This window comes from Canis aureus, chromosome 7 (genome assembly GCF_053574225.1).
Source record: "Canis aureus isolate CA01 chromosome 7, VMU_Caureus_v.1.0, whole genome shotgun sequence".
Classification (NCBI taxonomy): domain Eukaryota; kingdom Metazoa; phylum Chordata; class Mammalia; order Carnivora; family Canidae; genus Canis; species Canis aureus.
Window position 1 is genome coordinate 60,597,329 of NC_135617.1, and position 24,376 is coordinate 60,621,704.

General features: G+C 39.8%; 1 protein-coding gene across 2 annotated transcripts in view; it reads left to right on the forward strand.

The window, feature by feature from the left end:
- XPO5 (exportin 5) overlaps positions 1-24,376 on the forward strand; it is a 51,136-nt gene that overhangs the window by 13,475 nt on the left and 13,285 nt on the right. For both annotated transcript variants that reach the window (XM_077903879.1, XM_077903878.1), the window contains 11 exons: positions 1,026-1,109; positions 1,844-1,969; positions 3,171-3,261; positions 4,885-5,013; positions 6,493-6,611; positions 11,878-12,033; positions 13,629-13,670; positions 14,006-14,095; positions 14,834-15,033; positions 15,571-15,670; positions 16,716-16,897. In XM_077903879.1, the coding sequence (XP_077760005.1) occupies positions 1,026-1,109; positions 1,844-1,969; positions 3,171-3,261; positions 4,885-5,013; positions 6,493-6,611; positions 11,878-12,033; positions 13,629-13,670; positions 14,006-14,095; positions 14,834-15,033; positions 15,571-15,670; positions 16,716-16,897 (1,319 nt within the window). The remainder of the gene's footprint in view (positions 1-1,025; positions 1,110-1,843; positions 1,970-3,170; positions 3,262-4,884; positions 5,014-6,492; positions 6,612-11,877; positions 12,034-13,628; positions 13,671-14,005; positions 14,096-14,833; positions 15,034-15,570; positions 15,671-16,715; positions 16,898-24,376) is intronic.

The window sequence follows — 24,376 nt, forward strand, 5'->3', positions numbered from 1 at the left end:
AGGAAACACCCACGTCCATTATTCCATAAAGTCAACGTTGCTATTCTTATGAATTTTGGTACTTAAGGTTCTTATAGTACATCAGTTTGCTGAATGCATTACCCTTTAAAATTCTATTAGATCATGAAATATTATGCGTTTGAATAAAAAACCCTTCTTCCAAGTTTAAAGGGTTGTATAATTGATCATAAAAGAAAACGTTAGTGTGATTGACCTAAAAATACCTGTCTTTAGGGAACTATTTAATAACTTGTCTTACAAGTTGAGAGATAGGACATTGATACCGACATTTGCGTCTGATGTTATGTCTTTTTGTGGTGGTTTGAATGGTAGGGGAGGATAGAGCTTCAGACATACAATGTATACCATCAAGTGGTTATTTAATAGATTTGGTCACAGAGATGTGAATAGTCTAGGTGTGAAGAAATAATACAGATTTTTTTCTTTCTGTGATTTCTGAAATGAATGCTCTTTTTCATTTTAGTATTTGACCACAGAATGAGTTTTAATGATGATGATTAAGGAGGTAAAGCACCTTTCCTGTTTTTAGCCCTTGAATCGATGCCTTCCTTAGGTCACAAGGAAGTATAAAGTCCTTTCAGAACTGAAATTTGTGAGGGTTTAAGTTCTGTACAGTTGACCCTCGAACGACACAGGTTTGAACTGCATGGGTCCACTTATACACAGATATTTTTTGATAAATACAGTGCAATTCTGTAAATGTATTTTCTCTCTTAGAATATCCTTAATAACAATTTTTTTCTTTAGCTTCCTTTATTGTAAGGACACAGTATATAATATATATAAAAAACATGTGTTAATCGACAGTTTATGTTATCAGTAAGGCCTCCGACTTATAGGAGGCTATTAGTAATTAAGTTTGGGGGGAATAAAAAGTCATATGTGGATTTTTGACCCTTAGCCCCTGTGTTCAAGAGTCAGCTGTGTTTGTCACCCTACTCCTCCCACTGTTTTCTTCTACCCGCCATGAACGTCACTAATGTGGTGGTCTTTTTGTCTCTCAGGGTGTGGATTCTGATGTAGAAACACCAGCAAACTTTGGAAAATACCTGGAATCTTTTCTTGCTTTCACCACCCATCCAAGTCAGGTAAACTTTATGCAGGCAACATCTCAAAAGTTTAGTTAGGTGTAAACCAAAATCAAGCACTGTGGTTTGAAGTAATTAGCAGCTTGTGTATAAAATGTCACTCTTGAAGCCCTAGGAAATAATAATAGTGTGATTTCATTAAGACAATTGTTGAGTCTTCCTCCTGAGCCAGGTTGTCACACCATCTAGGTCAGAAGCTTTTCCCCTCAGGTGTCTGCTGATGTACAGTCAGATGAAGTATGTCCCAGGTGATTTGCTACTAAAGGCATTTTAAATGCAAAAATCTTGATTGTGTTACAAAATTAATTGCCCACATTTAAAGTTTTCCTTGTAATACCACCCTGAGATTCCCATATCCTTCTTTGCCCTTAAAGTAGAGGGGTGACTAGCTGGCTTAGTTGGTAGAGCATAGGACTCTTAACCTTTAGGTCATTCAAGCCCTACATCAGGTGTAGAGCTTACATAGGATAAAAAAGAAGAAAAAGTGGTAGAGCTCATCTAATACTCCAGGAATTGCACCTGACCCACAGCCTGTCTTATCAATATGTGGTCTGTAATAGGCAGTCATTACTGATGCAGTACAATATGGACAATTAAGAAGTATTACAGAGATTTGTTTCCATAAAAAAATATTGATAATTGCTGGGCTGAGTAATGACCTTGTTTATATAAAATCCAAATCCTTCAACTGAAGTTTTCCTTTTTTTTTTTTCCTTTTTTATTTCCCCCTTTAGTTTCTACGCTCTTCAACCCAAATGACTTGGGGGGCCCTTTTCCGGCATGAGATCTTATCCCGTGATCCTTTGCTATTAGCAATAATACCAAAATATCTTCGTGCTTCTATGACTAACTTGGTCAAGGTAGGCAGTGGGAATCAAAATGTGGAATGGGGGTACCTGGGTGGCTCAGTCCATTAAGCGTCTTACTCTTGATTTCTGCTTAGGTCATGATCCTCAGAGTTGTGGGATTGAGCTCTGCATCGAGCTCCACACTCAGCAGAGTATCTGGTTGGGATTCTTTGTCTCCCTCTGCCCCTCGCCCTGCTTTCTCTCTCTCTCTCTCTCTCTCTCTCTCTCTCTCTCTATTTCAAATAAATAAATCTTAAAGCACACACACACAACACATAGAATGTAGGTGGATACACATAATGAGACTTAGATTGGCATCACTGACAGCCCATCTTGGTCACCAGGATCCCATCCTTGGGCATTATTCTCTTATTCGCCTGGAAAAAAGAAGTCCAAACTAGTTATTAGATCTACATTTTCCTATTTTTGGAGCACTTATATACAAAGTATTGGGCTAGATGCTAGGAAGAAATAGGACAAGAGCAGTGACCCATGCCCATGCAATGGGATAATGCTTTTCACAGTTTAAAAGCAGGCAGGGTGGAGCCAAGATTCCAAGAGGAAGTCAGATGTGATTGTTTCTGAAGATCTAGTGAGGATCTGAAGGTGAGTGAGAAGGGAGGACAGAAAGTGAAAGCAAATGGCACATCACTTTGGTAGAATTGCTTCTGAATCCCCTGAGATTGGCTAAGGGCTCTTGGCAGACGACAGATGGCTTAGCCTTGATTTATAAAAATCAGAGAATGGGACCTATTCCTCAGGGAATACACCAAACACATGGCATACTCTGTCCTAATTCTCTCCATGGTCTTTAGTACTTTTTGAGTGAAACATCCAAAGTTCCGTGCTTAGTCCCAGGGTTCAGCACTTAAGGAGACAAATAGTTTTCAGTTCTTTTTTGCTTATTACATGCTGTATTAGCACTTTGTTTTGGGACAGCTTTATACTCATCCTAAACTCCAGAGTTTAACTCTCCCTAAGGAATCTGGAGGAGAATATCAAATGCGTGTTCTCTTTTCTACTATTCTCAGGATTATTGAAACTAGGAGAAAATTGTGGGCTTGAGGTAGACCAGAAGTAGTTATTTATTATAAAAGATCTTATTCAAACCGTAATACTTTTTAAATTTAGAAAATGCTTTAGCTCCTAGAATGTAACCCTCTTTTGGTAGGTCTGTTTTTATCACCTACCCCAATTCTCTTTCTCTTTGCAGATGGGCTTTCCTTCTAAAACAGACAGTCCTAGCTGTGAATACTCTCGATTTGATTTTGATAGTGATGAGGACTTCAATGCTTTCTTCAACTGTAAGTGATAGTGGCCTGGAATTTCTTCCAGTAGTCTGAGAATGGGATCTAGTGTTAAAAATCATGGTGCATGACCCTTGGGGTTGTATGTTCAAGGGTCTAAGATCTGGACAAGCAGCCTGTTTAATCTCTAGTTTCACATTGCAGCAGGTACTGAGATTGCACTCATTTCCGGCATAGTATTCTCTTTTTTGCACGTGCATTACATGCACAGGTATGTGTGCACATACACACAGCCTTTGGGCTTTGATGTTTAGGCATAGAAGCTATATGTAAGGCACTTAAATTTTTTTTTTTTTTTAATTTTTATTTATTCATGATAGGCACACAGTGAGAGAGAGAGAGGCAGAGACACAGGCAGAGGGAGAAGCAGGCTCCATGCACCGGGAGCCTGACGTGGGATTTGATCCCGGATCTCCAGGATCGCGCCCTGGGCCAAAGGCAGGCACCAAACCGCTGCGCCACCCAGGGATCCCCACTTAAATTTTTTTTATAGCTAGGATTAAATACTACTTTATCTTGCTGGTCTTCTAAAAAAGAAGAAAAACTCATATATTCTGATAACCTAAGTCTGTTCTCGGTTTCCTGTAGCCTGGCTGCTTCTCCTCCCCACCCCCCCTTTTTTCAAATAGCAGCTTTAGGAGTTATAATTTGTTTACCATACAATTCGCTCATTTATAGTATACAATTCAGTGGTTTTTTTTGTATGTTTAAAGTTGTGCAACTATTGGCTCAATTTCAGTATATTTTCATGACCCCAAGAATCCCTGTGCCCGCTTGCAGTCAGCTATTCCCAGTCCCCTCATCCTTCCCAGCTCCAAGCAACCAGTAATCAATCCACTTTCTGTTTCTGTATTTCAGCTATCCTGAACATTTCATATTAACAGATTATACATTATATGGTCTTTTATACCGCCTTCTTCCACTTAGGTTTTTTTTTTTTTTTTAATTCACCAATATTGTGGCATGTATCAATACTTCATTTCTTTTTATTGCCAATATTTCATCGTATGAGCATACCACATTTTATCTATTTCATAAGTTGATGGATATTTGAGTCGTTTCTACTTCTTGGCTGTTGGGAATAATGCTGCTATTGGGGTGCCTGGCTGGCCTCGTCAGTAGAGCATGCACCTCTTGATCTTGGGGTTATGAGTTCAAGCCTCACATTGGGCCTCTAGCTTACTTTAAAAAATAATAATGTTGCTATACCGTTTGTGTACAAGTCAAGTAGAAACATGTTTTTATTTCTCTTGGGTCGTATGCCTATATTCAGTCATACAGTAATTTCATGTTTAATGTTTTGAGAAACCGCCAGGCTGTTTACCATAGTACCCACATTGTTTGCATCTCTACCAACCTTGTCTGTTATTAATTCCAACAGAAATGGGAGACCACTTTTAGTTTGCCTCTTAGAGGATTAAGCTGGTAGAGCAGCTTCCAGAAACAATTTACTTTTGAAAATTTCTGAATTTGTTAATCTTTATTGAACATTTGTTACATTCAAGGCATAAATCCGCAGAACAAAAGTTTCTTTGAATATTTTCCACCTGGGATGGATAAATGAATGAACATTAGTACTTATTGTCTGCCAGTTACTGATTTATGTCTTTCTTTTGGCAGCCTCCCGGGCCCAACAAGGAGAGGTAATGAGGTTAGCATGTCGTTTGGATCCTAAGACTAGCTTCCAGATGGCTGGGGAGTGGCTAAAATATCAGCTGTCAACTTCTGTTGATACTGGATCCGTAAACTGTAAGGTTTTTTTATTTTTAAATATTAGTGAAGTATTGTATCAAATATACATAGGAAATAAGCCTTGTAAGCCACACTTCAGAACAACATGCTAACAGCATTCAAAAATGTTTAAATTATAGTAAAAACATGTCCTTAAAAAAAAAAAAAAAAAAAATGTCCTTGTCAGTCTTGCCTTCATTTTTCTTTTCTAAAAAAACAACCAGTTGCTCATTGTTTATTATATTACTTCAGTTTAGACACCATTTTATTAAATTGCATGTCTAGACTTTTTAAAGCTTTTCTACTAAGTTTTTGCATAGAACCACTCCTAAACTCAGAAAGAATGCATCATTAGGCATAATAGAAGCAGTACAAGGACTTTCTGTATCACTCAGCCACCTCAAAGCTTTTGGAACTGCTGCTTTATACAAAATCAAAATAACACTTTTGTACTCAAATGCATAAGCTGGGTAACTTCTCTGTATTCCATATCTTCTGTCTGTTGTCTTACTAATTAATGCATGCTGTGGGTGACAGGAGAAGGTATAAGGCACTCCTTTAGAAATGTTCCATATTTATAGTCAGTTACTAGCTACACTAGTTAACTTGGTATATATATATATATATGGGATTTAACATTCTGTTTTGGGTATTTACAACTGACTCTCAAGGTCCGTGGTATCTGGTTAACTTGAATGTTTGTAGAGGCCCAAATATGTTGCACCAAGATAAAGCTAGTAAATGGGAATACTATATGGAAGCAAGAAAAGTAGATAAATCTTTTCGTCTGTACCTTGCTGTTTGAGTGATGTACTTTGATGATACCTATGAACTTGAGGGTGGCACAGTTCTCTAGAACTTGAAGTTGTCAGGAGGCTGCTAGATACGAAGCAACATTTTGTGTCTTATACCAGTTTTTCATGGAGGGATTCTTTATGGTCTCAAATATCCTAATTATTTAGATTCTCATGGACAGGTTAAAAAGAACAAGGAAGGGAGAAATTAATTGATATTTATCAGTTGCCTGTGATTGACCAGACACTGTTTCTGATGCTTATGTTTATCCTCATTCAATATTCAAAGTGGGCTTTTTTTAAAGATTTTATTTATTTATTCATGAGAGACACAAGGGAGAAGCAGGCTCCCTACAGGGAGCCCAATTTAGGATTCAATCCCTGGACCCCGGATCACAACCTGTGCCAAAGGCAGACGCTAACCACTAAGCCACCCAGGCATCCCTCAAAGTGGTTTTATAGATAGGACTCACAGAGGTGAATTTTGACAGCTCATTATGGAAGGTGGAGGCTGGATAGGCCCTCTCTCTACTTTTCATTCTTTTTATTCCCCAGGCTGCGAGGGATTCGATTATTTTGTTCTTTCAACTGTGAAATTAAGTGGTCCCTAAGTCCCCATTATCTCTCTGGTGTCTTCTGTGATCCTGCAGTTGTGTTTGCACACTTGTATGTGTTTGTGTTTTACAACTCTGTTCTCCTACAGCTGGAACTGGAGAAGGTGGCCTCTGCTCCATCTTCTCGTCTTCATTCGTGCAATGGGAAGCCATGACTTTTTTTTTGGAAAGTGTGATCAACCAGATGTTTCGGACATTAGATAAAGAAGTAAGTAAGTGTTTTCTATCCTGATTGCATAATGATTTTGATTTTTTTTTTAAGATTTTATTTATTTATTCATGAGACACACAGAGAGAGGCAGAGACATAGGCAGAGGGAAAAGCAGGCTCCCTGCAAGGAGCCCAATGTGGGACTTGATCCTGGACTCCAGGATCATGCTCTGAGCCGAAGGCAGACACTCAACGGCTGAGCTGATTTTGATCTTTTTAGAACTGACAGAAGAATAGGAAAATCTGTGGGTATGCATCTCACAGAAGAGGAAATGTTGAATCAGAGAGATTAAATAACATACTCAAGTTCAAATCTCTAGTAAACAGCAGGGCTGGGCCCCAAACTCAGGTTTGACTCCAAGCCTACAGTGGTTAGTATTTATGTTAAGGGGATAGTAAGACAAGCCTGTTCATACAGTGAAGTACAGGTTAAGATGACTATTCCAGGGAGAACAGCAAGGGTAATCTTGAATTGAAAAAATCTTCAGAGACGTTTGCCATTAAGTATCCTTTTAGTTTATAGCAGATAAACCCAATGTTCTTGTTAGTTGATCAGTGTCCTCTTCCCTTAATGATCTGAATATAGTGGTCTTGTTTTGTTTTTTTAAAAGATTTATTTATTTATTATTCATGATAAAACACAGAGAGAGAGAGAGAGAGAGAGAGAGAGAGGCAGGCTCCATGCAGGGAGCCCGACGTGGGACTCGATCCCGGGATTCCAGGATCGTGCCCTGGGCCAAAGGCAGGCGCCAAACCACTGAGCCACCCAGGGATCCCAGTGGTCTTGTTTTGTATGCTTCATGTGACCTATCACCCTTTCTGTCTTATTTTTTTTAACATTTTATTTATCAGAGATAATGAGAGAACATGAGCAAGGGGAGAAGGAGAGGGAGAAGCAGACTTCCCACTGAGCAGGGATCCCAACATGGGGGCTCTCCAGGACCTTGGGATCATGGTCTCAGCTGAAGGCAGATGCTTAACGGACTAAGCCACCCAGGCACCCCCATTATCTACCTTAGATGCAGCTGTAATTAACTGGGTTAAAGCATTAGATTGCTCATTTCAGGATGATTACGTTTTAGTATATTTCAGGTTAGTTGTTAGAAAAATCTAAATCCCTTGAAGATAAGTGGGATACAGTATATTTTCTCACAAATGGCATGTTAACAAATTAGAACTTATAATCATTAACTTCATCTACTTATATATTGATTTGAGTTTGAAATGATGGTATTCAGAGTTTTTCCAAAGTTTAGGAAGGAAATCCTTCTTGGATCCTGCATTTTTTACTAAATGAGCCCTTTTTTATGTTTAGGTGGGGACTATCTAATCAAGAAAGCCCTTTATTAAATCAAGGGAAATGGCCCTGGGGTTTCCTTTCCTGCCATTTTTAAAGTTAGACACTGATGGATCCACATATTTGGGTATGATCCTGCTGGAAATCAAAAGAATTTTCAGGATTTTTCAGATATATTTGTCTTTAAATTGTATGAAAGGACTGGCAGTATTGGGCACTGGGGCATGGGGGGTGCCTAGTTGGTTGTAGGCTGGATTGTATGATATGTCCTTGAATATGATGATATTTGGTCAAAATGCCAAATATTAGTTGGTCAAAAGGTACAAAAAGTTTAGATAGCATATGAGAGAAAGATATGAGCTGGGGACAAAGCAAAGGTAACAATTAGAAACTGAGTAGGAGTCAGAAAAGTTGATAGGGAGAAAATAGAACAGGGATCCCTGGGTGGCTCAGCGGTTTGGCGCCTGCCTTTGGCCCAGGGCCCGATCCGGGAGTCCCGGGATCGAATCCCGCGTCGGGCTCCTGGTATGGAGCCTGCTTCTCCCTCTGCCTGTGTCTCTGCCTCTCTCTCTCTCATTCTCTCTCTCTCATAAATAAATAAATCTTAAAAAAAAAAAAAAAAGAAAGAAAGAAAGAAAACAGAACAAAATTCTTTTCCTCAGGAGAATCCTATTTAGGCTTTTATTAGTGACTTAAAGTAAACCTTTGACTCCCAAACCTTTTGTTCTTCACCAAAGTGAAATGGGTCAGAATGAAGCATTATTAATCAAGAAAAGTGAGTTTCTGATGAATGTGTGTATGATGAAATTACTACTTGTAAAGGAAACTGTAACACTTTATATGTTCTAGGAGTGTGCAAGTGACAGATCTTAGCCTGTTACATTCCCACTTGCTACTTTCAGTTTCTGACTCTGCATCATTGCTCACTTTCTTCTCAATCCTCACCCTCATGCAGGGTCTGTCAGAGGAGCCTGGCTGGTAGCCTGTGAAAGAATTTGACTAAGAGATTCTTTGGCTAAAAGAGCTTTGTTTTAAAGATTTTATTTATTTGAGAGAGAAAGTGCACAGAAGGATAGGGAGGAACAGACGTAGGACTTAATCCTAGGACCCATGAGATCACGACCACCAAATAGGCACCTGGGTGGCTTAGTCGGTTAAGCATCTACCTTCGGGGCGGGGGCGGGAAGCATCTACCTTCGGCTCAGGTCATGGTCCTGGGGGTCCTGGGATTAAACACCACATTGGGCTCCCTGCTCAGAGGGGAGTCTGCTTTTCTCTCTCCCTCTGCCTGCCACTCCCCCTGCTTGTGCTTGCTTTCTCTCTTTCTCTCTCTCAAATAAATAAAATCTTTTTTAAAAAATAGTTTTTTGAAAAGCTATTCCTCTCATTTGTAGTGGCATTAGCTGAGTTTATATTTCCAGAAGACTCACTTTGGCAATGGATCCATACAGGGAATAGCTTTAGAAGGGGAAAAAAATCAAATTTTTTAAAAAAGATAAGGATTAATTTGCCTCAGATAGTAAAATATAAAGCTGTGATATTTTATTTTTTTGTATATTTTTATTAGGGTTCTATTTGCCAACATAGAGGATAACACCCAGTGCTCATCCCATCAAGTGCCCCCCTCAGTGCCCATCACCCAGTCACCTCATCTCCCCGCCCACCTCCCCTTCCACTACCCTTTGTTTGTTTCCCAGAGTTAGGAGTCTCTCGTGTTCTGTCCCCTCTGATTTTTCCCACTCATTTTCTCTCCTTTCCCCTTTAAATCCCTTTCACTATTTTTTATATTCCCCAAATGAATGAAACCATATAATAATTGTTCTTCTCTGATTGACTTACTTCACTCAGTATAATACCCTCCAGTTCTATCCACATTGAAGCAGATGGTGGTATTCGTCGTTTCTAATGGCTGAGTAATATTTTAAAGGCAGAGTGTGTACTGACATTAGATATGGTTCATTGGGACAAAATAGCCCAGAAACAACCTGGGGTATATATAAGCATCCCAAAGAAATTGAGAATGATTTGATAATTTAATAAATAGCATTAGGTAAAATTAACTGTTTGGGGAAAGGTCCCTAAGTTGAAAAACAATGAAAGTAATCACAAAAAAGTGAATGGTTTTAACCACTTTTTAAAAAACATGAAATAAACTTTGAAAGGCAAACTTGGAACAATATTTGCAATAAATATGATGGGATTAGTACTCTTACTATAAAAAAAGTCTATTTCCTAAACATTACTTTTTGAGTACGATTGATATCACAACATTAGAGAATAATTTGACAATACTAGTTGAAAATGCCTAGCCTTATAACCCAGCAACTTCATTCCTAAGTGTTCTGAAGAAACTCTGTATCTGCATTGAGGCACCAACGTTCTATAGAATGCTTGTGTGTTGAGCCAAGGAAAAAACTTAATATCCCTCAATAGATTATACAGAATAGATTATAGCAGTGAAAAGGAACTCGGATATGCTATGGATAAGGATGATTCTTTTTTTTTTTTTAAGATTTTTATTTATTTACTTATTCATGAGAGACGCAGAAAGAGAGGCAGAGAGAGAAGCAGGTTCCATGCAAGGATCCCGATGTGGGACTTGATCTCAGGAATCCGGAACTCACCCTGAACCAAAGGCAGATGCCCAATCGCTAAGCCACTCAGCTGTCCCAAGGATGATTCTCACAAACACTATGTTGACCCCAAAACATACAATTTTCTGTGTAATTATGAATATATACATTTGTGACAGAAGTACACAGAAATGATGGAATCCTTGACATTGTGAACACCAAATTCAGGATAGTGGCCACCTCTAGGGCTGAAGAGGAAGATATGTACACAGAGCAGCCACTCTATGAGTAACATTGTACATCTCCAGGTCGTCACATGGAGAGTTATTAAAGTATTGCTTATACTTTTCTAAAGGTCTGGAATATTTCACAATAAGATTTTGTTCTTTATACACAAATTAATAAAAGCACAAGAACCTAATGAAAGAGTTAAAAGATATCAGATTTATATAGAGAGGGGAAACTAAAGTCATTAATAAATATGAAAAAATTCAGTCCTCATTAGCAACTGAAGAAATACAAATTTTTTAAAAACTATTTATTTATTCATGAGAGGCAAAGACACAGGCAGAAGGAGAAGCAGGCTTCCTGTAGGGAGCCCAGTGCGAGACTTGATCCAGGACCCTGGGATCATGACCTGAGCTGAAGGCAGATGCTCAACCACTGAGCCACCCAGGCATCCCAAAATGCAAATTTTAAATAAACTCTTTTTATTTACTGCAAAAGCTTTAGAGAATAAACTCAAACTGCTGCTGAGAACATGGTAAGAAGGGCATATTGGTGAACAGAGAATCAACTGATAAAACCTGTAAAGAAGAAAAACAATTTGACTTAGAAATTTTCATACCTCTTGATTCAGTAATTATAGCCATCCCCAAAAGTCTGTCCCCCAAATGAAATAATCGAAAATGTAGCCAAAAATTTTTCCCACAAAGATGTATTAGCACTAATGAACAGCAATGTTCTCACTTTCTAGTATTAGGAAAAGCCACATTCTTTTTTTTTTTTAATATTCTTAATCTTTTTTTTTTCTTTTTTAATTTTTATTTATTTATGATAGTCACACAGAGAGAGAGAGAGAGAGGCAGAGACACAGGCAGAGGGAGAAGCAGGTTCCATGCACCGGGAGCCCGACGTGGGATTCGATCCCGGGTCTCCAGGATCGCGCTCTGGGCCAAAGGCAGGCGCTAAACCGCTGCGCCACCCAGGGTTCCCGAAAAGCCACATTCTTAAGATGGCATGTGGTCGCGTCATTTAGGAAAAGTTTTAATAACATGGGGTAATGCTTGGAATTTCCAGGTTGAAAAGCAGTATATAAAACCAAAGCCTAAAGGAAATTTTACCAGAAGTGCTTATCAGCCATGTCAACATCCTTTTCATTGTCTGTAATGCAGGCTGTTCCTGTTAATGATGGAATAGAGCTGTTGCAAATGGTCCTGAACTTTGATACCAAGGATCCTCTCATCCTGTCCTGTGTCCTCACTAATGTCTCAGCACTCTTTCCATTTGTCACCTACAGACCAGAGTTCCTGCCCCAGGTCTTCTCTAAGGTAAATTCCATCTCCTTTTTAAACTTTGGTTGGATATTTTTGAACTAATTTTTTGAGACTGTTTTCGAGAGTCTTTGAGACAAGCCAATAAAACCGTCATTTAGTCATTCATCAGGTATTCAATACTTACTGCAAATCAGGCACCATGCTGGTAGAAAAGCCTCACTTCCCCTCAGGCACTCTCTTTGGAAATAAAATCACATAAACAGTTGTTGTACCCATGTGGCATTATAATTAATAGACAAGTGTACTGAGAAGTGGAAGAGAATACCTAAAGAAAGGGTCTCAGTATGCTGTCAGTTTATTAGAAAGGGATTTGTGAGAGGGATGGTTGGTGTGGATGGTTTGTGGGTTTCCAGTTTATGTGAGTAGTAGAACAGTACCTGAGTAAGAATAATGGAATCCATAGAATGAGGAGGAGGGATGAGTTCAGTTTGGGAATACTACATTTGAAGTATATGTACAACATCCAGGAGAAGACACTATAGTAAATTGGCTATTTGAAGTTAAAGGTCTAGAGTCTCAAAAATACAGTATTAAGGTGGCATTATTGTAGAGGGGCTTAGAGCAGAGGTGAAACCCTAGGAAGGAGGGTGATATGAATGTAGAGTTGGACATGTGGCTCAAGCAGGGAAACTTTGTGAGTTACCATCACTGGGGGAGGAGGGTGAAGAATGAGAATTCTCCAAAGAAGAATAACGGTAAAGGCAGATAGGGACGCCTGGGTAGCTCAGCGGTTGAGCATCTGCCTTTGGCTCAGGGTGTGATCCTGGAGTCTTGGGGTCAAGTCCCACATCGGGCTCCCTGCATGGAGCCTGTTTCTGCTTCTGTCTCTCTCTCTGTGTTTCTCATGAATAAATCTTAAAAAAAAAAAAAAAAAAAAGGTAAGGGCAGATAAATGACAAAATGTCATGTTACAAACATCAGCAGAACTTCATAAAGATAGGCTCATTTATTACAACAGAAATTCTTTAAGAACAAGGCAATATCTATTGGGTTTCTTTTTCTTTTTCTTTTTTTTTAAGATTTTATTCACGAGAGCAAGAGAGAGAGAAAGCAGAGGGGAGGGGCAGAGAGAGGAGAAGCAGACTCCCTGATGAGCAGGGAGCCCCACACAGAGCTCAATCCCAGGACCATGAGATCATGACCTGAGCCGAAGGCAGACACTTAACCGACTGAGCCACCCAGACACCACTTCGTTGGGTTTCTTGATTAGACCTTTGTTAAAGTATAACTCCTTCCTGGTGATTTAGGGCAGTAGTCAACGCTGTATTAGGTTAAAGAGTCGATGAGAAGTTACACAGTAGAATCAGAGAGAGTATCACTATAGCTTGAGTGTTTGGCTGATAGCTTCGATTGTTTGGGGATTCTCTATCTCCATCTTTATAAAATGTTTGATGGTAAAGTTGTGAATTCAAGCCTCTTGCAGAGTTATCTGAGAAAATGAGCATCTGAAACTTTGTAACACCAGTTGAAAACCGTTTTGTTAGTATATTGTTTATACTTTTGAGATTTTGTTGGAAACTTTATGCTACTATTCAAAAATACTTTATGCATTTGATACTGATGAGTAACCTTTTCTTTCTTACCTTTAGCTATTTTCATCTGTCACTTTTGAAACTGTTGAAGAAAGTAAGGTAAGACCATTTAATTCAACCAACAATTCCTAACTTCTGGAAAGCGAAAGTATGAATGCTGAACACCTAAGTCTAGATTATTGTTTTTTTTATAAGGAGAAGGGGTTAGTAAAGGCAGGAGATGGTCATACAATATGGTGTTTTATTCAAGAGATACTCTAAGACAAAACAGTAAACATGGGGATTCATAGTGACTATAAATGTCACTTCATTAAACTCCCATGTTGTGAAAATTGATTTGTGAATTTGCCTGAAGGAAATATTTTATGTGATTCTATGCAGCATCTGTAAATTACATTAAAAGTGCTCCAAGTTTCTTGCCTATGTCTTCTCAGGCCCCCAGAACCCGAGCAGTGAGGAATGTGAGGAGACATGCTTGTTCCTCCATCATTAAGACATGTCGTGACTACCCCCAGCTTGTATTGGTAAGCCACTGCACTCTGACCAAGTAGCCACTGAGACCTATCAAGTTTAGTTACATTCCTCTACAAATCCAGCCCTAATTATACCTCACATAAAGAGAAAACTGGGAACTGTAGCTTCGTTTCAAATAAGCATTCTTGAGTCGGTGCCTTCTTCCTCTCCTACCTGGTAGTGGAGTCAAAAATGCAGATACATTCCTTCAAAAGGAATAGTTCTTTTCCAATGTAGATGACCAGATTTTTCCTGTCAATGTACACATCTTTCCTGTGTGCTGTTGTTTACTGCCAAATGGTGTGCCTAATCTTGAGAGAAGCCAGATGCAAATCCCAACCTCTTTTAGAGGGTTTCTGTAGGAAATTTAGTACTATTCCAGATTAGAAATTAACCAAAAATTTCTTCTCTAAATACACAGTAGTTATGTGTCTAATGATATAAACAAGCTGATTTTTGTCCGTGAATATATTATAAAATTGAAATAGAAAAAAGGACCTATTGTTTCCACAGTTGTAGTATGGGAAAGTAAAATTACCCAAATATTCATCATGAGCCATCTCCTGCATAAATTGCCTTGCTTGTTGAGGCAAAAGAAGAGCATTATAACTAAATGACTAAGTGACAGTCTTACAGGCCTGACCTTCCTAGGAATGCCTTGATTCTCTTTCCACCTTCCTTGAGTGACCCACCTCTCCTTAAAAATTAGACCTTCACCACCTTTGGGTTTTTTTCTTTGTAATCTGCAGCCCAATTTTGACATGCTTTATAACCATGTGAAGCAACTCCTCTCCAATGAGTTACTCTTGACACAAATGGAGAAGTGTGCCCTCATGGAAGCCCTGGTTCTCATTAGCAACCAATTCAAGAACTACGAGCGTCAGAAGGTGTTCCTAGAGGAGCTGATGGCACCAGTGGCCAGCATCTGGCTTTCTGAAGACATGCACAGGTAGAGGAGAGCCTTTGCCCCAGAACCTCACTGCACTCGAGCGCCCATTCTAGATTCTAAGAGCTGTGCCCAGTGTGGCAGTGTAAAGATATCTGGGTGTAGTGGCGCCCCATCAGTGACATCTGAAGTCTTCCAAAAGCAGTCTTTTATTCTCTACCGAGGTGTAGAGAAAGGGAAGAAATGAGTAAAAATGGATAGTATGGTCATGAGGCTGCAGAGTACACTGCAGAGTGTCTGCATGGCAGCCCTAGCCCGTACAGAGAAGTGAGAGCAGCCAGGAGGGGCCATACCAAATAAGTGCCACACAGACCCTCACTGTGCCCACGTAGCATTCTCAAGCTTGCATCCTTTTTGCTAACGACATTTAGAAGTGGGAAGAGAAGTTTCAGCCTTCAAATGACAGCTGACAATATGATTAAATTCCTCACTATAACAACTGCTCTTTGGGGCCAAATAATCATAGCTTATTAGCTTTTGTGGAAGAAACTGTCTTCTTAAAATCATGATATGACTTGCCTTTCCCACTCCAACCTTCAGAGTGCTGTCAGATGTTGATGCTTTTATTGCCTATGTGGGTGCTGATCGGCAGAGCTGTGACCCAGGCCTGGATGATCCCTGTGGTCTAAACCGTGCACGAGTGAGTACGGCTCTTCTGGGAATGGGAAGCTACAGTGGCTACAGGTAGGAGTAGGGTGTTACCATTTGTAGAGTTTCTTACAGATTTATGTTTTTCCTATGTGTGTGAGAAATCTGGGAGTCTCCACTTCCCTAAGCTTCTCCTTTCTTTTCTTCCTTAGTCTCTCTTTTTTTTTTTTTTTTAAAGATTTTATTTATTCATGAGAGACACAGAGAGAAGCAGAGACAGAGGCACAGGGAGAAGCAGGTTCCATGCAGGGAGTCCAATGCGGGACTCGATCTCAGGACCTCAGGATCAGGCCCTGAGCCAAAAGCAGACGCCCAACTGCTGAGCCACCTAGGCATCCCTCTTCTTTAGTCATTCTAGTTCCTGAATTAGTTCCCACAGCAGAGTGGATGTTCTTTTCTTTGAAGTCATTATTTTGGCTTTAAGGATCTCTAAATAGTTCCAAAGACCAAAGGTGTAATGAGGAATTAGGTCAGCATTGGGTCAGCAGTGGGAGTCCTCCCTGCCACTGCTGTCTGGCATGTAGTGTCCTAAAGATGGTCTGACTTGTAAACTTGAGACTCTTCAGTTCTTCACTATTCAAATAAGCATTCTTCCTGGCTCCAATATTGGAAAAGTCTTACTAATTAACCTGGCAAGTAGTAGGTTGGTTGGGAGTATGATGAGTGAGGATAAGGGCAAGAGCTGTCAAGTATAAAGCTGGAGGGTATAAGGTCAGCCAAAAATAAGGTGAAATATTGGCGGTCTAAACACTTGGTTGTGAAGCATGTCCAGGCCACCTTCTAATTGGGATCCTACAAGAGGCTCACTGTAACCTCTGAAGGACAGCCTCATGTTCTAGAGCCTACTACTGGTCCTGAAGATAGAAATGAAGGGACCCTTCTTAAACTGATCTTAAAAGAAGGGACAGGATGGGGTGGGGTCCTTTCCTTCTCTCCAGCCTCTGGTATCACATTTGCTGTAACCTTGCATATGTTTAATAACACTTTTGATTTTTCTTCGTCTTTATGTTTATATTTTGTTTTATGTTTTTCTATAGATGAGCTTTTGTGTATATAGCATTCTGGGTGTTGTGAAACGAACTTGCTGGCCCACTGACCTAGAAGAGGCCAAAGCTGGGGGATTCGTGGTGGGTTATACGCCCAGTGGAAATCCAATCTTCCGTAACCCCTGCACAGAACAGATTCTGAAACTTCTTGATAATTTGCTTGCTCTTATAAGGTGAGTTAGAATAATGGCTTTTCTATTGTTTTATTTATTTATTCTTTTACCTTAAGGACCTCAAAAGTGTAATCTGTTTGTATTCCTTCAAATCGTGGTGGTTAGTAAATGAGGGATTAGGTCTTGTTTCTTTCCCAGTTCGGGTCTCCTTTTTAAAAATAACACTAGTCCTCACTTGCATAAGTCTTGTGTTCCAAGTGAGCACGTGGAGGCTGATTCCAAAATGGCTTTTCTCCTTTTGAGGCTCTTCTCTGTGTTCTCCTACTTCCTTATACTTTATCTCAACTTTTTACTTTAGGTTTATATGTCCAAATTTTTGCCACTAGAGGAATTGTTCATTGGGAACGGGACACTTGCTTTCTTAGTGGTGCTTCTGGTTGGTATATAAATGAGCTTGTCTGAATTTATCAATAACAAGACTGCCCTCAAATGGACCAAAACATGCAGTGGCGCACATGACCAAGGAACTTGGTATATGTTCCCACTCAGTTTCCTAGGTCTTTAATTCTCAAAGCTGAATCCTCAGACCAGCAACATCAGCAAGCCACTGAGAGTTTGAAATGCAAAATCAGGGCCCCACCCCAGATATATTAAATCAGAATCTGCATTTTAGCAAGACTTCCAGGTAGTTTGTGCGTACATTAAAGGTCACTGTTACAAATCACATGAGTTTACATATTCAAATGAAAGTAGGCCAAGCCTAGGCTTACTGTACCTGAGGTATGTTTGATGATTCAGGGACACACTACAGAGAAAGTAGGCAATGGCTAAATTCAGTTCTTACTGGCCAAAGCAAAGTTTGATTCTTTTTTATTTTGTTATTTTAAAATATCTTACTCATTTATTTTGAAAGAAAGCACAAGTAGGGGGAGGGACAGAGGGAAAAGCAGACTTCCCGCTGAGCAGGGAGCCCAACCCAAGGTCCATCTCAGGACCCTGAGATCATGTCCTGAGCAGAAAGATGGATAACTGACAGACCCACCCAGGCACCCCTTGATTCTTTTCTGTATCTCATAGTATTTCTGAGTTACAGGTTAGTGCTCTTTTCCTGTGGTTTTTGGCCTCTTATCCAGGGTAGAAGAGCAAGCATCTCAACTGAACAAAGCAAATTACTCATTTCTCTGGGGCACTGTGCTGTCAGAGGGTTTAAGTTAACGTTGACCAAGATATTTTGAAAAATCTTCACTATAGTTATGGAACAGTTTCTTTTGAGTACTGTGCATCCAGAGCTATTGGAGTTTCATCTTGTTTTTGTAGTAATTTCTATCTTGAAGTATAATGTAAGGGCACAAGTAGATATAAGGAAAGGACAGGAATTATAAGTGCCTGTAGTTGAATTTTCACAAAGTGACACATCCATGTGATCAGCACCCAGATGAACAAAGAACCTTAGCAGACACCTCTCTTCGGCCATTACCTGACCCACAAGAGTAACCAGTATTCTGACCTTTTCAGCATTTTGCCTGGTTTTCTGAGCTTTAATAAATCGAGTCAGAAGCATGCATGCCTTCATGTTTGGCTTCTCTTGCTCAAATGTATGTGAGAGTCATCCAAATTATTGCATGTAGTTGTGGTTTGTTCATTTTCATTGCTGGCATGGTAATCTATTGTGTAATTACTATGTCGCTTATTTATTCATTTAGAATTGGTGGACTTTTCAATAGTTTCCAGCATTTATTGTTACAAATACTACAGTAGTACTGCTGTTAGCATTCTTAGAAATGTCTTTTGGTATATACATAGTTTCTGTTGAGTTGGAATAGAAATCCTAGGGCAGCCCGGGTGCTCAGCGGCTTAGCGCCACCTTCGGCCCAGGGTGTGATCTGGAGACCCGGGATCAAGTCCCTCGTCGGGCTTCCTGCATGGAACCTGTTTCTCCCTCTGCCTGTGTCTGCTTCTCTCTGTGTCTCTCATGAATAAATAAATAGAATCTTTAAAAAAAAAAAAAAAAAAGGAATAGAGGGATCCCTGGGTGGCGCAGCGGTTTAGCGCCTGCCTTTGGCCCAGGGCGCGATCCTGGAGACCCGGGATCGAATCCCACATCGGGCTCCCGGTGCATGGAACCTGCTTCTCCCTCTGCCTGTGTCTCTGCCTCTCTCTCTCTCTATGTGACTATCATAAATAAATTTAAAAAAAAATTAAAAAAAAAAAAGGAATAGAAATCCTACATGTAAGAGTAGAATTTCTGGGTCATAAGGTATGTATTTTCAGTTTTATTTTTTTATTTTTTTTTTAATGATAGTCACACACACACAGAGAGAGAGGCAGAGACATAGGCAGAGGGAGAAGCAGGCTCCATGCACCGGGAGCCCGACGTGGGATTCGATCCCGGGTCTCCAGGATCGTGCCCTGGGCCAAAGGCAGGCGCCAAACCGCTGCGCCACCCAGGGATCCCCTATTTTCAGTTTTATAGATAGAAACAAATAGTTTTCTAAAGTAGTGTACTAATTGACATTTCCACCAGTTGTATATTGAAGCTGTGAGTTTTAACTCCTTGTCAAATAGTCCGATAACATAAGCCACATGTGGCTGGCTCTTAAGCACTTGAAATGTGACTAGTCTGAATTGAGATAAGCTGTAAGTGTAAAATACTCAAATAGGTACAGATTGTACAAAACTAAAAACTTTTATTACCTAGTTTCTTTTTCTTTGCTGAGCAATAGTTAGTTTTCTTTTAATGTGGAGGCACAGAACCCTGGCTTGCCAACTGTGTTATGAAAAGTGATACTTCAGGAGCCTAAACATCAGTAGGGGTTGTAAAAATGTCCGTGCTGTGAGCACCTGACTGGAAATCAGAGATAGCAAAGCAATATATACTCTGAGCCCTCCTGCCCTGGCTTTTGTAAGTTAGAAATGAAGCCACCATGGTACCATCATCTTCTTGAGCAGGAAGAGGGGAGACCATGAGGAATACAAGATTCTCTTGAAGAGTCAGGGATGTTTAACATCTAATATGTTAATATCTGCTTTTTAAATTATATCTTGAGGTCAAAATTAAAGGATAATCAAAATAGATATAGCTTGTTTGCTCCCTGTCAAACTTGACTGAATCAGGAAGAAAGATTTTATCAGAGATCATTTCATAGTATTAGCCATCTTCCCAAACCACCAAAAAAGACTTAAATTAGAAACTGAAAAGGTGGCAAACTGCAGTTTTTCAGAGTAAGAGGTACCTTTTACCAATCCTTGGGCTCCACACAGCAGTAGGTAAGGCTAAAGCAGAGTTTTGGATGGCCTCACAAAATAGGAGCAAATTGACTCCAATGGCATGATTAAAGGATTATATACCATGACAAATGGGATTTATCCCAGGGATATAAGAGTAGTTTAATGTATGAAAATAAACTAATGTAATACATCATGATAATAGAACAAAGGAAAAAACCCACATGATCATCTTAATCGAAAAGGCATTTGATAAAATCTCAATGATAAAAAATACTCAGCAGACTATGAGTAGAAAGGGAACTTCTCAACATGGGCTTCAGAAAGTCAAAACAGTTTTGAAAAAGAAGAACAAAGTTAAGGAATGCAACCTTCTCAATCTCAACTCACTACAAAGCTACGATTATCAAACTAGTTTAGTGCTGCCATAAGGATAAATGTAGAAATATGATCCAGTCAAAAAATGGTCAAAAGACTTGAATAGACATTTCTCTAAAGAAGATAGGCAGATGGCCAGCAAACCCATGAAAAGATGCTCCTCATCATTAGAAATTAGGGAAATGTAAATCAAAAGCATAGGATACCACTTCACACCCCGTAGGATGATTGTAATAAATAGTAACAATAATTTTAAAAAAAATTATGGGGCACTTGGAGGCTCAGTCAGTTAAGTGTCTTTTTTTTTTTTTTTTTTCTTTAAGATTTAATTATTTGACAGAGCACAAGCAGGGGAAGCAGCAGAGGGAGAGGGAGAAAGCAAGCTCCCCATTGAAGCAGGGACCCTGACATGGGACTTGATCCCAGGATCCTGGAATCATGATCTGAGCTGAAGGCAGATGCTTAACTGATTGGGCCACCCAGGCACCCTGATTGTCTACATACTTTTAAAATGGTTAATTTGGGGGCAGCCCCGGTGGCGCAGCAGTTTAGCACCGCCTGTAGCCTGGGGTGTGATCCTGAACACCCGGGATTAAGTCCCACATCGGGCTTCCTGCATGGAGCCTGCTTCTCCCTCTGCCTGTGTCTCTGCCTCTCTCTTCGCTCTCTCTCTGAATGAATAAATAAATAAATCTTAAAATAAATAAATTAATTAGTTAATTAATAAAAATAAATAAAATAAAATAAAATAAAATAAAATAAAATAAAATAAAATAAAATAAAATAAAATGGTTAATTTGGGGGGTGCCTGGCTGGCTCAGTTGGTGGAACATGTGGCTCCTGATCTTGGAGTTGAGAGTTTGAGCCTCACGTCAGTTGTAGACATTGCTTACAAATAAAATCTTTTTTAAGAAATTTAAAAATAATAAATTAAAAAGATAAATTGGTTAGTTTTATGTTATATGAAATTATCTTTTATTTTATTTTTTTTTAAATTCATTTATTTATGATAGACATAGAGAGAGAGAGAGAGAGAGGCAGAGACACAGGAGGAGGGAGAAGCAGGCTCCATGCCGGGAGCCTGACGCAGAACTTGACCCCGGGACTCCAGGATCGCGCCCTGGGCCAAAGGCAGGCACCAAACCGCTGAGCCACCCAGGGATCTCCTATATGAAATTATTTTAACAAAAATAAAGCTAGGGACACCTGGGTGGCTCAGAGTTTGAGCGTCTGCCTTCGGCTCAGGGTGTGATCCTGGAGTCCCAGGATTGAGTCCCACATCGGGCTCCCTGTATGGAGCCTGCTTCTCTCTCTGCCTGTGTCTTTGCCTCTCTGTGTCTCTCTCATGAATAAGTAAATAAAATCTTTAATAAAATAAGCCTATTTGAAAATGCTAATAGCATTTCTATATTTGAAAGCTTAGGGAAAAAATGGATAATTTCCGGGGAAAATGTAACTTATGATGAGTAAGTCAGAAAAATAGAAAACTTAAAGATTAAACCATTAACTAACTATGTCAGTAGTTAAATTAGACCAAAAAACCTCCAGACCTAGATGATTTTACATTTGAGTTCTACCAGACCTTCAAGGGTCTTATCAGTTATCTTTTACACAAATTGTTCCAGAGAATAGAAAAATGAAGTGCTTCACAAGTCATTTTCTGAGGCTGCTTTTTTTTTTTGATAACAAAACCAGAGTTTGTGTATTTTTCAATAAATATTCATTCTTATTAACGTCCAGCATTGTGACAACCTAATAAAATCATTGCTCTGAAAACCCTCTGTAAACCATAGGGTGGCTGGCAAGTCTTTGATGGCTGTATTAAATAGCCTTTAGGAGCATTGAGCAGGAAGCAATTAACTGATAGAATAGAGGGACAGGGGAATGTCTGGGTGGCTCAGTGGTTGAGCATCTGCCTTCGGCTCAGGGCATGATCCCATGGTCCTGGGATGGAGTCCCACATCACGCTCCCTGCATGGAGCCTGCTTCTCCCTCTGGCTCTGTCTCTGGCTCTGCCTTTCTCTCTCTGTGTCTCTCATGAATAAATAAATAAAATTTTTTTAAAAAAGAGAGAATGGAGGGTCAGGTAACATTGGAGTTGAAACCTGAATGTTTAATAGGTGTATAAGGCAAAGAACTGAGGAAACGTAAGGGAAACAGCATGAGCAAAGATGAGCAAGAGGATGGCATGCGTAGAAACAAGGTGGGGGCTGATAGACATGTATGTGTATCAGGGTCATAGCTCTCCTTCTGTACCAAGGCAGAGGTATAGAAGACTGCGTCCTGAGCCATGGCATATGGTCATTCTTTGATTTACCTGAGCTTTCTGAGCAAGGTATGGCCTAGAGTCACTAAGCCATGGGCGTGGACACACACTAATAGTACTATTGAACTATTGCTTAATACACTTGTGCCCCCAAGATTGTGCTCATTTCTTGGAAGGGAGAGAAACACAAAAGACTCCACTTTTTTTTTTTTTTTAAAGATTCTGTGTTTAAGTAATGTCTACACCCGACGTGGGGTTCGAACTCACAACCCCAAGATCAAGAGTCGCAGGCACTACCCACTGAGCCAGGTAGGCACCCCCAGAAAAGGCTACATCTTAAAATCAGTGGCAACCACGTGACATGCAACTACTCAAAGTAACAACCTTGCTTGAGTTTCCTTTTTCTTGTGTGTTACGTGGGGAGAATAAAATTCACCAACCCCAGAGGATTGTTGTGAATGAGACAAACTTAGAGGGGTGTCACAACAAGGAACTGGTTTCCACCACATCCTCATGTTAGCAAAAGCTAGTTACCTCGTAACAGAATGTTCCAAACTATTAGAACCTAAGTCAGGAAACTTAACACAGCCTTCTGGAATCCTGGAGAAGAGTGAATGAGAGAAGGTACAGTGCAATTTCAGGACTAGAAGGAAGTAGGTTATGAATTCTCATTATCCAGTGGGATACTGGGGAATAATAGTTCAAAATATGATTTGGGGTAAGAATATGCCTTACTGGATTCCCAAAGATGGTACATAGTGTTCCAGTTAAAAGAGTCTGGCCAGAGGCAGCAGCCGTGTGGCCCAGCAGTTTAGCGCCGCCTTCAACCCAGAGCGTGACCCTGGAGACCCGGGATCGAGTCCCACGTCGGGCTCCCTGCATGGGCCCTGCTTCTCCCTCTGCGTGTGTCTCTGCCTCTCTCTTTTGGTGTCTTTCATGAATAAATAAATCTTTTTTAAAAAAGGGAAATTACCAGGATCTAGCAGAGTCTTTTCAATATAACTACCTTCCAATTATTAGATCTTAAAATAGTAACAGTAATTTCTTAACATCAAGTGTCTCATCAATGTGGAAATAGCCCCAAAATCTTTTAGGTGGTTTTTTAAGGGGGGGAGACTCAAGATCTAAACTAGGTCTTTATATAGTGTTTGAGATGTTTTTAAGTCTCTAAATTTATAAGTTGCCCTATCATCTTTTCAGTTTACTTGGTGAAAAAAACTAGGTTTGTACTTGTATAATTTCCCTTAGTTTGGATTTTGCTTATTGCATCTCCATAGCCCTGTTTAACTTAGTCTATTTTGTATTTCTTTCTTTTTCTTTCTTTCTTTTCTTTTTTTTATTTGAGAGAGAAAGTACAAGCACAGGGTGCAGGTGAGGGAGGGAGAAACAGAAACCCTGCTGAGCAGTGAGCCCAACTCGGGGCTTGATCCCAGGAGCCTGAGATCATGACCTGAGCTGAAGGCAGACATTTATTTAACTGACTGAGCCACCCAGGTGCCCCTACTTTATATTTATTATAAATTATTAGATCTAAAGCAGGAGTTGGCAGACCACAGCCCAAGGGCCAAATATAGGTCTCTACACATTTTGTAAATAAAGTTTTATTGGAGAACACCATGTCTGTTCATTTACTTTTTGTCTATGGCTGGAGCAGCTTGCACACAGCTTGC